We start from the raw sequence: 16424 nt of genomic DNA on the forward strand, positions 1-16424 counted from the left end.
TGCTTATTTTGTTTCCCTCCTTTTCTTTTTCCCTCCCACCCCCCCTTGCTGATGAGAGCCTTGGTTCACTTGCAACGTGTCAATTGCACTGGTTCTCTCTCTGCTCTTCCTCTCCCCTTGCCTTTTTTTTTTTCTTTTCTTCCGGGGATGGTGACTTGGTAGCTGAGTAGCTTTTTAGTGACATCCAGAAAACCCTTCCCAGGCAAGCAATGGCTTAGAGGAGAGGGAAGGAGGCAGGAGAAGAAGAAGAAGGAGAAGATGAGTTTCCACAAGGAGGATGGTGTGGGGAGCCTGTGTCACAAGGCGCTGCAGATCATCTCAGAGCTGTGCCTGGGGGGCCAGGTGGAGCGGGAGAAATGTTCAGGCATCTTCTTCCCCTTGGAGACCACCAAGCAAGGTATAGGCAGCACAGGTACAGTGGACTCTCTGCAGAGCTCTCCTCTCCTGCTCGTCTCTAGTCTTCTGCTGCTTCCCCCCCCCCACTTCTTTCCACCACCCTCTTTTTCCCCCTGTCCCCCTCACTCTGCTCCTTGCCTCTACTTCGCTTCCTTAGTGCAAAGAGGGGGGGACACGCGTGTGGGACGGTTATCTACTAATAGCAGCGGCAGCAGGTTGTGTGGGCGTTCGGAAAGTTGAACTTTTTCTTTGCTTTGCCTATGGAGTTGGGGGGGGGGGAGAGAGAGAATCCACGTTAAAATAACAATAACCATAAGCAGTTTTTCTTCGAGTGCTCAGGACCGCACTCAGCACAAGCACAGCAAACGCTGGTGCCCAACAGCCTCCTTTGCTATGTATGGTGATGATTATAAAGCAGAGCCCCGGGAAGGTTCCGATGCTGTGTGGAGGGGCTGCTGCTGTAGCGATGCTGCAGGGCGTGAGGACAATAAGTACAAAGGAAAGGAAAATGCTGGGGTGGGGGGGGGGGTGTCAAGACCTTGGATCGGGGAACAGGGAGTGGAGGAAAGAGAGAGAATCACCCCAAAGTGAAAGCCCAACAGTTGGTTGGATTTGTGCAACAGGAAATATCCCGCCTTGTATCCCTTCTCCTTCCCCCCCTTTCTAGTGCTAGTCCCCCCCCTTCTATTTCCCCCCCCCACACACACACACACATTTGAACTTCCATTGTTCTGCAACGAAATTTTTCCTTTCTTAAGACTGGAAAACTATTTTCTCCTGTTGCACCGATGTAGGGAGGGGGAAGAGACTGCTGGTTTAGTGTTATAAACAATGGTTAGTAATATATGTTCCGGGGAAAGGAAGTGTTATTGTACATGTATGATTTACCCCACGTCTCCCCTTCTCTGTTCTCCCCAGTGGCCCTTATTTTTCCTTGCGATATTTCGAGCACAGGGTTTCAATCAGGCAGCCACCAAGTCAACAGGTTGTATGAATCGGAAGCGCTTCAAATGAAGGCTTGCTCTATATAACATTGCTCAAGATTTGGGGGAGGGGGAATGGACAGGAACCCTATTCCCAGAGCAGAGACACGGTGTTTAGATGGTTTTTAATGTGAATACCCGATTTTTGTTGTTGAAGTTTTAACTATGAAAAAGGTATATCGTGTTACAGTTATGGGAGAAAAATATCCTGGGGGACCCCAAACCAATCCATCGATATACCTTTGTGTGCACTTTCGGCTCTTTCTGGATGACCCGCTGTTACAGTGATCTCTTAATGATGATGCAAAGTATTGCTGCCATAAAGCCTGGCAACACCAAGGCGTTTTATGAATGAACGGAACAGTTATTTTAATAAGATAGTCTCCATTTATCCCATAGGATGAGTCCCCGTTTAAGGAAGAAATTGTTGTTAAGGATATGTATTTTACGTTGGCTAGGTTTGATGAACATGTACAAATGGAAACCTGTAGATTCAGTGTAGTGCTTTGGGATCAGATCTGTTCTAGGACCCATCAGGGAAGACTTGAAGAAAATAAAGGACTGATTTAAATCCCCAGAAGCAAGATAATCTATCAAAGGTGAAATTGTCTCATTTTGCCTAGTTAACGCAGCTCAAGTGGTACCATATTTGGTCACTTACTGTTTGTACCTAGGCACATCAAGGTTAGGGAATGAGTTTCGGATTCATTTCTGAATTGTCTCGGGGTTTCTGGCTCAGTTCGCCTCTTTCACCTTACTTTGTCATAGTACATGATTCCGTTGCCTTTTCTATGCTAATGTTTTTAAAGGGAGCCTTTAAAAAATAGCTCATTTTTGGTGCTTTATTCTTGTGCGCTCGCAGGCGAGACCTGAACAACAGAGAAAAATAATAAACATGTAGTTTAAAAATCCATATGAAAATCAATAACAGTAGTATAAATGTCCCACCTGTGTTTGTTTGTTTGTTTTTAATGCCCTAAGTCTTTAGTGCAGTGGGTGGAGTTTTATAGCACTCAACAATCCCACCTCAGAACAGAGCAACTCCTCACTTAAAAAGAGAGAGGAATGAGGATCTAATTTATTTCCAACTCCTGTTGACAAAAACAAAACCACCATAACAACCACCACCCTTCCAGTTCTTTCTCATAGGCTAAGGCACCGTGTGCCAAGTTTTATTCTAAGGTGCATTTACACAGCTTGAATACAGGGATCCATAATGAAATCTCCCTGACCAAGTTAACGCTAGCTGGCGCCTCTGGATCATTTTATGTGGTTATTTACCTGAGCCAAGAACAAACGAAGTGATTCTGCTGCTACTGGAGTTGGGGCAAAAGTCCAAAAGTTTTCAGTAGGAACAGAATCCAGCAGGAAGTGTATCTGCATCGATTGGGGGGAGGCTGTGTATATTTCAATGTCTGTGTGCGCGAGGAATACATACAATATATTACACGCTATAAATGGGTGGACAGATTAATAGATTGTGTATGCAGAAGTGTTGCTGGTGGATGTGATTGATTATTTTTCATTTGGTTGAACTACACAGTATTCCTACTAGCGTTTTTAATTAAATATAGTATATTTTAGCATATTTGCTATAATCAAGCATATGTTAATTATCTTGATCCAGATTGAATCATATCAAATGGAGATGTAGTTGGTGTTGAGCTTCAAAATCTTCCAGTAGGGTTGCTTTACTTATAGTAAAAGAGCACCTTGTGCATTGTATATTCATTTTTGAGGGTCATTGTTATAATAAAATTAATAAACGTAAATGTAATATAAAGGAATAAGATATGAAAGATACAAAGGTGCTCTCCAAGGTACTGATAAGGCAAATGATTACGTTTAGAAATTTAAATTCAGCACCTGTTTTGATATTAGATTGCATACCTTAATTGTTAGCATTTCTTCAAAACCAACAATCTTATCAGTATTTTAAATCCATAACACTTAACCAACTTGCAACTACCAAAAGGCCTGGGATTTTAAATTTTGTATTCTGCGGCAATAACAATTTGTCATGAAGTAAAAGTGGCTGAGGTGAGAATATAAAAGTGCTTGTTCATAAGATTTCTAGAAACACATCTTACATAAAAAAAATGCTAGAGGATGTATTTTCTAAATTATAAGGATATTAGATTATATGTCTTCCATTTGATGAATGCTTGCTAAAATTTTAACTTCTCTTCAGCAAATACATTGTCTTGAGTGTGTCTACGTCATTTTAATAAGCTATAGAATCTTAGGGCATCTTCACATGAAAAACCATAAAGAGTGTTTTAAAATAAAGGCATTCTTTTCTGTAGTATGACATTTTCTTCATTTCTCATAAATATGTGGATGTGTGTTTTAAAACTTATTAAAATTTTTAAACTGTTCCTCTCATTAAATGAGACCACTAATGCACTGATAAAAGACGTGATCCAGCATTTCTTCTTCAGACAAAACTTCCATTGAACTCGCTGGGTGCTGGACTGCAAACCCCTAACTCTCAGTGGTGAACAGTTGCTCCATGAGTAGTGCTATTAAAGTCATCAGGATTACTTATGTGAGAGGCTGCTCATTACTGTAAGGGGTTCACAATCTGCCCAGAATCACAGAAGAGTTTCATTTGAAGAAAGGCAGCAGGATCAGGCCAAAAGTTAGACAGTCATACCTAAGTTCTGCCACTCTTGTCATATAGTACCATATTTGGAGAGTATTACTAGTAAATAGTCCCACTGATATCAATGGGACTACTTGCCAAATAAGGTACTACTCAACATGAGTAAGGGTGGCAGAATCTAGTCCAAAATTATTAGAGTGTCACATAGGATGCTTAAGAGATCATATTAGTTGGCTCATATTGGTAAAATCACATCAATGAACCACCCCAAATATGGAGTAGTAGGCAGTCTACTCCAAAGAGAGATGAATGAAAAAGTGATTTCCTCCTCCTACATGTTTTTTTTATCTCTCCATTGAAGAATGGGAAACTTTTTCTGTAGCCATGTATACTTCTATATGAGTATCAGTGTTCATTAAGATTACTATCAATTGTACTATAACTTAATTTGTGTTTGAAAGTAACCATGTCTCTACAGACAGAGTAGTTATATTCCTTAGCAGTGCAAGACATCATTTGGTGATACAGGATACTGCTTGCACAATCTGAGCTTTTACCTTTCTTTTGTTTAATACAGCGAGTGCCTTTTATGAATGACCATACAAACTAAAACCTATATTAAATGTCTGTATTATGTATGCTATTATACTTGAAAATCAATGGTCAGTGGTGGTCTCTCTTCAATTATTGCATTTGACCATGCAATTTTATTGAGATAATATTTTCTCTCAAAGCTAGAACATGAATGTGAATTTCAATTAATGACTGATTCTTGAAGGAGCATTTGCATTTATTTGCAAACACTTCTTCCTCTTCAAACCATTGCCATCAGATGATGCTCATCAACTGCATTTACACTCAGATTAAATTTAAAACAATCTCACTAATTAAACCCCTGTTAGCAAACATAATTTAATATTTACTGACACCAGAAAAGTAATGCAAACACACATTTGTTGTTAAAATATTAACACTGTTAACATATTTAAATATCTAAATACTTGAATACAGAATATTTAAACAGCAGTATGTACATCCGTGCACATGAGTATTATGTGCTGAAGGATTGAGCCCAGGACCCTCCACCCTTGCCGGATCCCAGGGCTCGGGGGTCCAGCCCAAGCCTGAATGTCTACACAGCAATTTTTTAGCCCCAGAGCCCGAGCCCCACGAGCCTGAGTCAGCTGACCCAGGCCAGCCATGGTTTTTTTTTATCCCTGTGTAGACATACCCTAGAGGACTCACAAACTATTTAATAGGACATTACCCAATTCCTATAGACTACACTGTATAAAGACACACTGTTAAGTAGAGTCTGAAACAGTGAAAAAGGAAAGTCTTGTGGGTGCTTGGGTTGAAGGGCAGTCTGAAAATACCAATGATCAAATGGATATGGAACTTGTCTGCTGCTCAGGATGAAATATATTTGATGACTGGATTGTTATTCTCTCAAGAGATAATGAATCACACATTCATATATATCCCAGTGTGCCACCAAAAATATGTGCAACCATCAGGTCCATTATCAGTGAACAATAACATAAAAGTACTTATTGAGCAAATTCAGATGCCAACAGAGTGGGTTAACAGTATGGCCACTGGAATAAAAAACAAGCAAGTTTGAACAGAGTCAAAAGATTTGAGTAAGGCCATCAAATGTGAGTGTTCATGTATGAGAACAGCCGAGGAGATCTTGTCTAGATTTCTAAATGTAAGAGTGGTTTCACTTTTGGATGTGAGCTGAAATCAACTGAAGTCAATATGGACCATAAATTGTTGTATGCTCTATTACAGAAATTATTGTGCAAAGCATTGCCTAGAATCCAGAAAATGATCATGAAATTTCTAGAGTACTTGTTTAATGTGAAATACTGGCTGATAATAAACTTTTCGTAGTGGATGTATTTTCAAGGGTGCCTATAAACAGTGAAAGCCAAGAGCTACAGGAAGAAGAATTTGAAGTAAATACTACTCAGGCACTTTGCATTTCCAAAAATAAATGTGACAAACTCAAATGAGAAATACAAAATGGCCCAATGATACAACAGTTTAAAGGAGTCATTTTAATTGGAAAACCAACAGAAAATGACAGGTACTTGCAATCATAAACTCTTATTAGCTTGTGGAGATGAAATCATGGCAAATGATTGGATGCTGTACAAAAAATACCCTACATGAAATCCTGGCCCTATCCTGAAGCCAATAGGAAATTTGTGATTGACTTCAATCTGGACATGTTTTCATCCATAGTTTTAATACAGCACAACATGAGGACAGGAATGCTAAATGCAATCCACAGCACTTATAAGATATTGTGAAGCATAAGAACAAAACTTGAGATGTCCTATTCTAGATACCATTGAAGATAAATGGCTGAATGCAACTGGGGGGAGAGGACTGTCAGGGAGCTGGTTACAGGTCCCTGATTTCCTGACCCATCTTCAAACCCAGAGCAGGTTAGAGCAGCCATCTCAGAATACAGACACCCATGACTTTTTCCATAACAGAATTAATGTACATCCATCTGCATCCAAAAATTAAATTAGGCTCTTAATTTGTCCCTAGCTTTAAGTCTTAGTTAGGGACAAATAGCACACTATTGACATATAGGGAATGCAATCCATTCCTGTTGACAGATTTAGCCTTAAGTACTAAACTTCCTTGATGGGCATGCAAAGAGACTCCTGTCTGAAGAAATGTCTCTTGATATTTTCTCTTATTAAATCAAACTTTCTGTGAAAAAGACATTATAGGCGACATTTCCAGTCTGATACATAGGATTTGGAAAGCTCAGGTTTAATACTATTCCACAGATGGGCTTGAATGAATTCTGGCTTAATATGACAGCAGGGTAATTTTTAATAATTGCTTAGTTGAGTGACCATCAGAACTGAGGAAATGAGCTAATACTATCTGTACTTTTTGTTATCGTCTATGATATTTAGATTTATAGCAATAATTTCAGTATTTGGGGAATGAATTTGCTGCTCAACTTCCTAGGAAATGCAAAACTGCATTGTTATTAATTAAAATATTTTATGGTACAATTACAGCATGTGAAGCTGTTGAATATATTTCAAATACTCATAAAATTACCTCTCATATAACTTTTTTCTTATTACTGAGGGTTTAGAAGTCTGACCTGATTCTTTTGGGTTAACGTGATTTGATATATTTCCTGTAAATTATTAGAATTAGATAAAATCTGAAACCAATGAGAAAACCATTTAAAATATTTACAATTTAAAGCTGTTAAAACTAAAGAGGATAGTACACCGCTACCTCGATATAACACGACACGATATAACACGAATTCGGATATAACGCAGTAAAGCAGTGCTCCGGGGGGGGCGGGGCTGCGCACTCCGGTGGATCAAAGCAAGTTCGATATAACGCGGTTTCACCTATAACGCGGTAAGATTTTTTGGCTCCCGAGGACGGCGTTCTATCAAGGTAGAGGTGTAGTAAGTTGTGAGTGGGAGCCTTGATTTTAAAAAAGTGTTTTCCTTCACAGAAAAGTTGAAGTATTAGAAAAGCCACTGCCTCTGGCTAAGACCAATAACTCACATGTGTTGGATTTTTATCAAGAGCCTCAAAGGAAAGGAGTTGTGCAATTCTATGACTGCTTTTTATTTGTGACTCAGTCCCCACCTATTCAAATAACTAAACTTCCTCATGTTCCTAATAAGGGAACTCAAAAAAGTAGTTACTGGGGAATCCTCATTGAATGTTGGTGTTTCTAGAGAGATTCTGCTGGGCTTAGGCTTGACAGTATTCAACATTTTTATCAATGATTTGGAAATAAATATAACGGCTGATAAAATTTGGGGATGGCACAGACTAGTGGAGTGATACACCTCTACCCCGATATAACGCGACCTGATATAACACAAATTAGGATATAACGCGGTAAAGCAGTGCTCGGGGGGGTGGGAGGGGCTGTGCACTCCGGCGGATCAAAGCAAGTTCGATATAACACGGTTTCACCTATATCACGGTAAGATTTTTTGGCTCCCAAGGACAGCGTTATATCAGGGTAGAGGTGTAAATAGTGATGAGGACAGGACAGTCATACAGAGCCACCTGGATCTCCTGGTAATCTGGACATTTTCAAACAAAATGTGTTTTAGTACAGCCAACTGCAAGATCACACATCAAGGAGGAAAGGATACAGGCCATACCTACAGTAGCCTAGAATTATAGTAATGTAGTACTGGAAGGGACCTCAATAGGTCATCTAGTCCAATCTCTTGCACTGAGGCAGGACTAACTATTATCTAGATCAGTGGTTCTCAAACTTTTTGTATTGGCAACCTCTTTCCCACCACAAGCCTTTGAGTGTGACCCTTCCTCCCCCTTGTAAACTAAAACACATTTTTATATTAACCCTATTTTAAATGCTACATTTATAACTCTACTGTTTAAAATGAATTTACATTTTCTCGTTGCTTTTAAATTAAGACCAAAACACATTTTATCAAATTAATGTTATAAACAGATCTTTTTAAAAATAATTATTGTTTAAGACAGGAGGGGTGTTGCAAAGAAACTTTGTCAATATCACTTTTTGCAGCAAACTTGCTAGCTAGCTGGGAGGCTGTGAAAAGTGATATTAACAAACATGCAAATATCACTTTTTACAGCAGACTTAGTGTCCCATGCCACCCTTACTTCTCTGTAACATTTGACCTTTGCAGTGGGAGGGGAGGTTATGGGGGGGAGGCTAATGCAAATTTTGGGGTGGGTTCATCACAGTCTGGGATGGGGAACCATTTCCCACCCCTCTCTACATAAAACTCAATCTGTTTAGTTTTTCAAAAAGATTGAGAAACGACTTGATTACAGTGTATAACTACTTTCAGGATAGAAAATGATGGATACTAAAGGTCTCTTTACTCTAGTGGAGAAAGGCATAACAAGAACCTATGGCTGGAAGCTGAAGCCAGACAAATTCAAATTAGTTACTGAAACTGAATGGCCTTTGAAATACCAGAGATCAGACTAGACAGAGGATCTAATGGTCCCTTCTGGCCTTAGAATGAATGATTCTCATTAAAATTTCAGAGTGGTAGCCATGTTAGTCTGTATCAGCAAAAACAACAAGGTGTCTTTGTGGCACCTTAGAGACTAACAAATTTATTTGGGCCTAAGCTTTTGTGGGCTAAAACCCACTTCATCAGATGCATGGAGTGAAAAATACAGTAGGCAGGTATATATATTACAGCACATGAAAAGATGGGAGTTATCTTACCAAGTAGGGGGTCAGTGCTAATGAAGCCAATTCAAACAGGGTGGATGTAGCCTATTCCCAACAGTTGACAAGAAGGGGTGAATATCAACAGAGGGAAAATTACTTTTTGTAGTGCTAACGAGGGTGGATGTGGCCCATTCCCAACTGTTGATACTCACACCTTCTTGTCAACTGAGGGAAAATTACTTTTTGTAGTGACCCAGCCACTCCCAGTCTTTATTCAGGCCTAATTTGATGGTGTCCAGTTTGCAAATTAATTCCAGTTCTACAGTTTTTCACTGAAGTCTGTTTTTGAAGTTTTTTTGTTGAAGAATGGCCACTTTTAAGTCTGTTATTGAGTGTCTAGGGAGATTGGCTTTTGAATGTTACAATTCTTGATGTCTGATTTGTATCCATTTATTCTTTTGCGTTCTACCAATGTGATATATGCCATCATGTGCCAGAAATGCCCCTCTCCCATGTACATTGGCCAAACCATACAGTCTCTACACAAAAGAATGTTCTGCTTTTTTATTTTTAAGTACCTTTTTTATCTTGATTTGGCTCAGTTTAAACCCCAAGGTTTTCCAATTTTCTCAAGGCTCTAAACCTTTCTTTTTTTCTTTTATTACTGTTATCCCTTTTCATGGTATATGGACATTGAGCTCAATATTTATTATTGAAAGATATGTATCTGGTAATCATAACTATAATGTTTAAAAAAACAAACTTCTCAAATTTCAATTGTACTTCTAATCCCCCTAAGGGAAGAGTGAGCTACATACCATTTCATAGAACCACTGTGTAGTTCAAGGATTTTTTTCTTTATGTGATTTTTTTAGCAAACTTGTATTTAAAGTGCTCAATGTGCTTCTCAGCTGGTTCATTTTAGCTGCATGGAGCCTGAAGCTTTGGATGCAAAGTATTAGCTGTAGATCTGTCAACCCTTGTTATAATAAGCAGTAGCATCAATTGCTTACGGGACAAGAATTCTCCACAAGCTTTAATTGGGGCCGATTGAATAATTTTAAAACATGTGAAAGGCCCTTTTCAAAAGAAAAGGGGTTTGAGTATTTTTAAGTCTATATTTTATAATATAACATGGTACTGAAAAAAATCAAACTGAAGTGTGTCTCATATAATAACTCTCCTAATCAGGACTCCTACTGGCACTACGAAAGGTCAGCCTTCCCCTGAAATCTGAATTTGTTCACAAAGTTGAGAGAGATGAAATCTGTTTTCTTTACTTTGGTAATGCCATTGGACATGTTCACCCATGGTGGCAGGCCAAATCAAATGCAGGATAGCAGGGGTAGCTAAAGTGCAGCACACGGTCTACAATGTGCTCTGTGGTGAGCCTCATTTTCAGTACAGAGGGATTGCCCATGGAGACGCCAGGTACCAGCACAATAAATGCCATCTTGATCTGTGCTGGTCGTACCTCCATATTTGTTAAAAAAGAGAGCAGCTGTATTCTGTTCTATTTTATGCAAATTATGTGTTGCCTTTGGACTTCTGACATGTTTCCAATGCATCCAATGCACATTTCCTAATGTGACTAAAGTTTGGAAGATGCTGAACAACTGTATATCTCTGCCAGGGTGCATATGTTGATCTATATTAATGTTTACTCATAGAAGATAACTTCTGTGATTTTAATTTTTTGAGTCAGCTACATTCTTGGTTTTACTCCACTGAAGTTCTTGCCAGGGCCTAACCCAAGGGCCTAACCCAAAGCCCACTAAAATCAATGGAAAGACAGGCTACGATTCCTCTCAATGTTTAGCACTTTATTCCTCATGTACACTCATTCGTTTTAGTGTGAGTAAGACTGGCCGAAACTGGCCATTGGCTTGGAAACAAAGCAATAATTAATAGAATTTTAGTTAAATTGTTATTAGTGGATAAAACTTTTAAAATGTATATTTTTTAGATATCTGCAAGAGTGAAAATGTTAATCTGTCATATCCTGAAAGCTCTACACAAGAGAAATATCTAAAATCTTCTGCTTCCTTACTTGTCATGTTTCTTTTTCTCTGTATTTGACTGTCTTGATGATCTTTGTTTTTGATTGTTTGCAGACATCTCAGTCAGTCTGCTAGCAGTAGTCGTCAGCTTCTGTGGGCTTGCCTTGCTGGTAGTCTCGCTATTTGTCTTTTGGAAGTTGTGTTGGCCATGCTGGAGAAGCAAACCTCTTATTTCTAATACCAGTAATATCCCTCAAAGCACCTGTAGTGCTCCTGCTGAGGTTTTTGAAACCAACGAGAAAAAGGAAATTAAAGAAAATGGGAAACCTTCAGTGAATGTACTTGAGGCTGCAATGAAAATTAGCCACACTTCACCTGATATTCCAGCAGAAGTCCAGAATGCATTGAAAGAACATCTAATTAAACATGCACGCATGCAGAGACAGATCACTGAGCCTGCATCCTCATCTAGGTAAGGAAAACACAATTTTATGGCAATTTATAGAGTATAGATACGAGCCAGAGCATTTTGTTGTGAATTAAGGCCTCAAAATTGGAGCGTTCTCAGTCCAGTGCTTACAAGTTTTCGGTAAAACAGTCATATTAAGCCAAAGCATCAACATTTCTGCAAAGTTTTCAGTAAACAGCCATAATGAACACGCTCTCAAAAATGAATATTTAAATTAAATTATTTCATTGTTTATAAATGCAAAGATCAAGTCTATGTCTGTCGCTATTGTACTTAAATATGTATTTGTACTTGTGACACATTTCCATACAAATTTTTATTAAGGAAGGATCTTTTAGGGCAATTTGCCAGAGCCAGGCAAGCTTATAGGACATCTCCAGCTTTCAGGTACAATCGGTATGCATATTTTTACAGCTCCATCAACTGAAAATTTGACTCATAAAATAAATTACAAACATGTGGTTGATGCACATTTCTTTAAGATGTGGATTGACATTTTAAAAGGATTAAAAATTCCACACTCAGCAAAATATATCTCTTTGTGGAATATTCCTAATACGTTACACTTATAATACAGAGGGGTTTTTTAATAAATCTGAAGCAGCTCCGAAAGCCCTGGTACAATTTAGAGAATACCAACTGTTTGTCCATCTCAGGTACTGGATTATGTCAATATGTGGTGAACTAAAGATATACTGTGACATGTAGCAGTACCTGTAGTATCAAAGAATTTTTTGTGACTTAAGTATTTAATGCACATCAGACATGTAAACAGTGAAATACAACATCACTCACTACATCTGAAATAATTTAGCAATGCTTTTTAGACACAGGGAAAATGAAGCCGGGGAAGAGAGATGCTGTGAATCATGACATAAATGAAACCAATAAATGCTAAATATAAAGTATTTCATTTTTGCTCAATAAATGATTTGTACTATGTACACTTGAAACTGAAGCAAAAATACATGAACAGTTCAGGCAAATGTTGAAGATGACATCTTGAGACAGATTCTGTCCCCCACAGTGGCCCCACAGTGGCCCAGTATATATGTACATAGACAACCTTCTATTGACCTCTTGTGCATAGGGATTTGGGGACAATCTTAAGGAGTATAAGCAGTGATTTCTCCTCTTCTCACTGGTATCAGCTGGTAGTGTTTCCAGGGGGTCTTTCTCTCTGCTCATTCCAGATTTTCAAGGGGAAAAGTTCACTCAGATTGGCTTTTCATCTCTCCTGGCTTTGGAGCTGCCATTTGACAGTAGGATCTTTGGAGACATAGCCCTTTTAGGGTTCCCCTCAAAGCTGAGTGTCTATCCTACAAAATACTTTGTTGTGTATTTTTAGAATCAGATCCCCCATAAAAGTTTCACAGTAGCCTTCCACATGGTCCTTTCTGTATTTACAAATACTTTTTCCCCTTACCTACACTTGTTTCATATAGCTCTTTGCCTACTGCTCCTTGAACCTCTCACATTCAGTAGTGTAATTATCATGATTCAAAACTTTATATATCAGGAGAGCAGACACAAAGGTCAATTCTCTGGATTGCTCAGTCCCTTTTGTGTCACTCTGAGAATCTGGCTACAGCTTCCTTGTTGGGATACCTGAAGTGGTAGGAGAGTCCCTAGCAGGCATAGAAGTGGTGTAGCTGGCTTCTACACCACTCTCAGAAGAAGCACTATTCAGCAAAGGCATGTCACAGCAGAAAATGACCAGAATGCATTGCACTCGGACCATCTGCCAGCTGAGCATAGCCAATCAGTAAAGTTTGCCAGGTGGCTAAAGTTAGAGTAGCTCCTAGGCTTCTCTAACCTGTACTGGAGCAGAGAATTAGGGAGTGTAACCAACCCTTAATATCCCCCTTACCTATGCTGAACTTAGATTTAGAGCAGAGGATCTGGACAGGAGTCTGTCATGCAAATGAGATACATTTTTGGTCTTCTTGCATTAGTTAATTATTAATAAAACAAACTGCATGATATTGACTGATTATAACTATAATCATATAATAAATTATTCAAAACCTAACAATGTGTCTGATCACAATTTATGGATAGTATTTTTAACACAGAGACATGTTCAGGAAAATGATGTTTCTCAGCTTAACTGGAACATTATATATCATTGTCATAGTTTGTAATAATATGAAGAAGGTTGGCTTACTGAAGAATGACTTTTTTTAATGTCTTGGTCCCAATTAAGCAGTAAACTATAACAGGGTGAACATTTCTGCACCACTGTTGCACCTCTTGGGTACATTTTGGCTTTGTACCTTCATCCACTTGAGAACTACGTTCAGGCCCAGGAACACATATGATATGAAAATGATTACTGATCATTTACATTTTCAGAAAGGAAACAATAACTTTTTAAAAATAATTTTGAGCTATTTATTGTAACATAGCCATCCATTCTGGAGTTCTTAGTGGGGCGTAAGTTACAAAGTTACCCTTACCTACATTTGTTTTCTAACAAATTTCATCTAACTTCATCTTTTAAAAAAGTTCTTGAATTGTTTGGTCTCTTTCTTCCCCAGGATACCAGAAGTCCTTTCAAAAGCAGTTTGTGGCCCTCTGGCCATTTGCAACTTTAGTTTAACTACTGAAAAATCTAAACTGGGTTTATTAAACAGCCCTTGATTTAATTCGCTATAACAGTTTCAATTCTCACCTTCTATCGAGAAGTACAATCCATAGCATCTCTAAAAGAGAAGTTGGTCTCATGGTGAAAAATATTAAGTTCCTCTTTCCTACTCTGTGACACTCCCAAATCAATTCCTTCAGCCCAGCTTCTTTCTTTCCTCTTCTTTCCTTCCTCCAGCTCATCCACTGAGATTAACTAAATAGGAGTTAAATTTAAAGTAGCTTTTGCAGTAGAGATTATTTGCTTTTTAAGAAATTAATAAAACTAGAGAAAGGAAGGGGGTTGCTGAAATCTGCAGGAGGCAGCTACTGCCTAGTGGGGTGAATGCAAGACTATGAGGAGACAGATTCCATTTTTAACTCTGCCACTAACTCACTGTGTGACCTTGGGAAAGTCACTAAGGCCAAATCTGCAAAGGTAGCTTCTAACTTTGGATGCCTCCATTTTTGGGTGCCCAAGTTGACGTGCATACAAACAGATTTTCAGAGGTGTTGAGCTCAAAACTCCTACTATAGTCAACAGAGATAGCAAAAATAGAAGAGTTCCAAAGGCAGAAATGAAAATCTTTAGTGGCATGGAGAGATTTTGCTAAGAGGAGATATTGAAAAGACTGGGACAGTTCACTTTAGAGAGGAGAGGAATAAGAGGGGAGATAATAGAAGTACACAAAATAATTCATGGTAAATTGGGTGCATCTATTTACCCTTGCTTATAATACAAGACCAAGGGAATTTTCAGCAAAACTGAAAGGCAACAAATTAAAAGCTGATCGAATGGGGAAAAAATGCAGGGCAAAATTGACCTATAGAACTAATTACCACAGTAGGATTCAGACTAGGAGTCTAGGATTGAAAAAAGGACTAGACATTTATTTAGATAATTACAACATCATAGTTACATTATATGATTAAAAATAAGAGAAAGAAAACCTTATGCTTAATGGCTGGAGCAACCACTAACAGACTAACTTACTGCCTTACAATTTCATTGCAAGTCCCCATATCCTTGTATCATACAAAAGGAGAAATAAGAGTGTCCAAACTGTCTGCTCTATACTATTCATTATTTTATAATTAGTTTATAACGTGAATGTGCTTTCTCTGTGCAAGTTAATAATCCTATATTGGGTTAAGTAAACTCTAAGGCCAAAGGCCAAATTATTACTCTTTATTATTTGTACTACAGTAATGCCTAGAGGCCCCAACTGAAAATGCAGCCCCATTATACAAAGAGGCCCTGAAAAGCTTACAATCTAACTGGACAAGATAGATAAAGTTTGGGAGAAAAGAAGTATTATCAAAACACAACACAACCCCCATTTTACAGATGAGGAACTGAGTCACCATGATCTTAAAGCAGGGGCAGGCAAACTTTTTGGCCTGAGGGCAGCATCGGTTTTCCAAAATTGTATGGAGGGCCAGTTAGCAGAAGCGGTGCCTCCCCAAACAGCCAGGCGTGGCTCAGCCCTGCCCCCTATCGTACCCCTCCTGCTTCTCGCCCCCTGACGGCCCCCCCGGGACTCCTGCCCCATCCAACCCCCCTGTCCCCTGACATCCCCCAGAACCCCTGCCCCTGACTGCCCCTCGCTGCCCCATCCAATCCCTCCTCTCATTCCTGACTGCCCCCCCCGGGACCTCTACCCCATCCAACCACCCCTTCTCCCTGACCGCCCCCACACCCCTGCCCCTGACTGCCCCCCCGCTGCCCCATCCAACCCCCCCTCCTTCCTGACTGCCCCCTGGGAATCCCTGCCCCCATTCAACCCCCCTGTTCCCCGCCCTCTGTCCAGCCTGACTCTTATCCAGACCACTGCCCCCTGACCACCACCCCGAACTCCCCTGCCCTGTATCCAACTCCCCCAGCTCCCTGCCCCCTTGCCACGCTGCCTGGAGCACCGGTGGCTGGCGGCACAACAGCCACACCACCCAGAGCACCAGGACAGGCAGCCGCGGCGCCCGACTGGAGCCAGCCACACCACCGCACAGCACAGAGCACCGGGTCAGGCCGCGGCTCTGCAGCTGCACTGTCCGGAAAGAGCTCGCAGCCCCGCTGCCCAGAGCATTGCACCGGCGGTAGAGCGAGCTGAGGCTGCAGGGGAGGGGCAACAGCAGGGGAGGGGCCGGGGGC

The 16424-nt window shown here is 39.9% G+C and overlaps 1 protein-coding gene across 1 annotated transcript in view; it reads left to right on the forward strand.

Annotated features, from left to right (window-relative positions):
- The first annotated feature begins 258 nt into the window (after nt 1-258).
- Nucleotides 259-16424, forward strand: part of SYT10 (synaptotagmin 10) — a 48162-nt gene continuing 31996 nt past the window's right edge. The window contains exons 1-2 of the mRNA XM_065416149.1: nt 259-412; nt 11296-11653. Of these exons, the coding sequence (XP_065272221.1) occupies nt 259-412; nt 11296-11653 (512 nt within the window). The remainder of the gene's footprint in view (nt 413-11295; nt 11654-16424) is intronic.

Source organism: Emys orbicularis, chromosome 1, assembly GCF_028017835.1.
Source record: "Emys orbicularis isolate rEmyOrb1 chromosome 1, rEmyOrb1.hap1, whole genome shotgun sequence".
NCBI classification, from domain to species: domain Eukaryota; kingdom Metazoa; phylum Chordata; order Testudines; family Emydidae; genus Emys; species Emys orbicularis.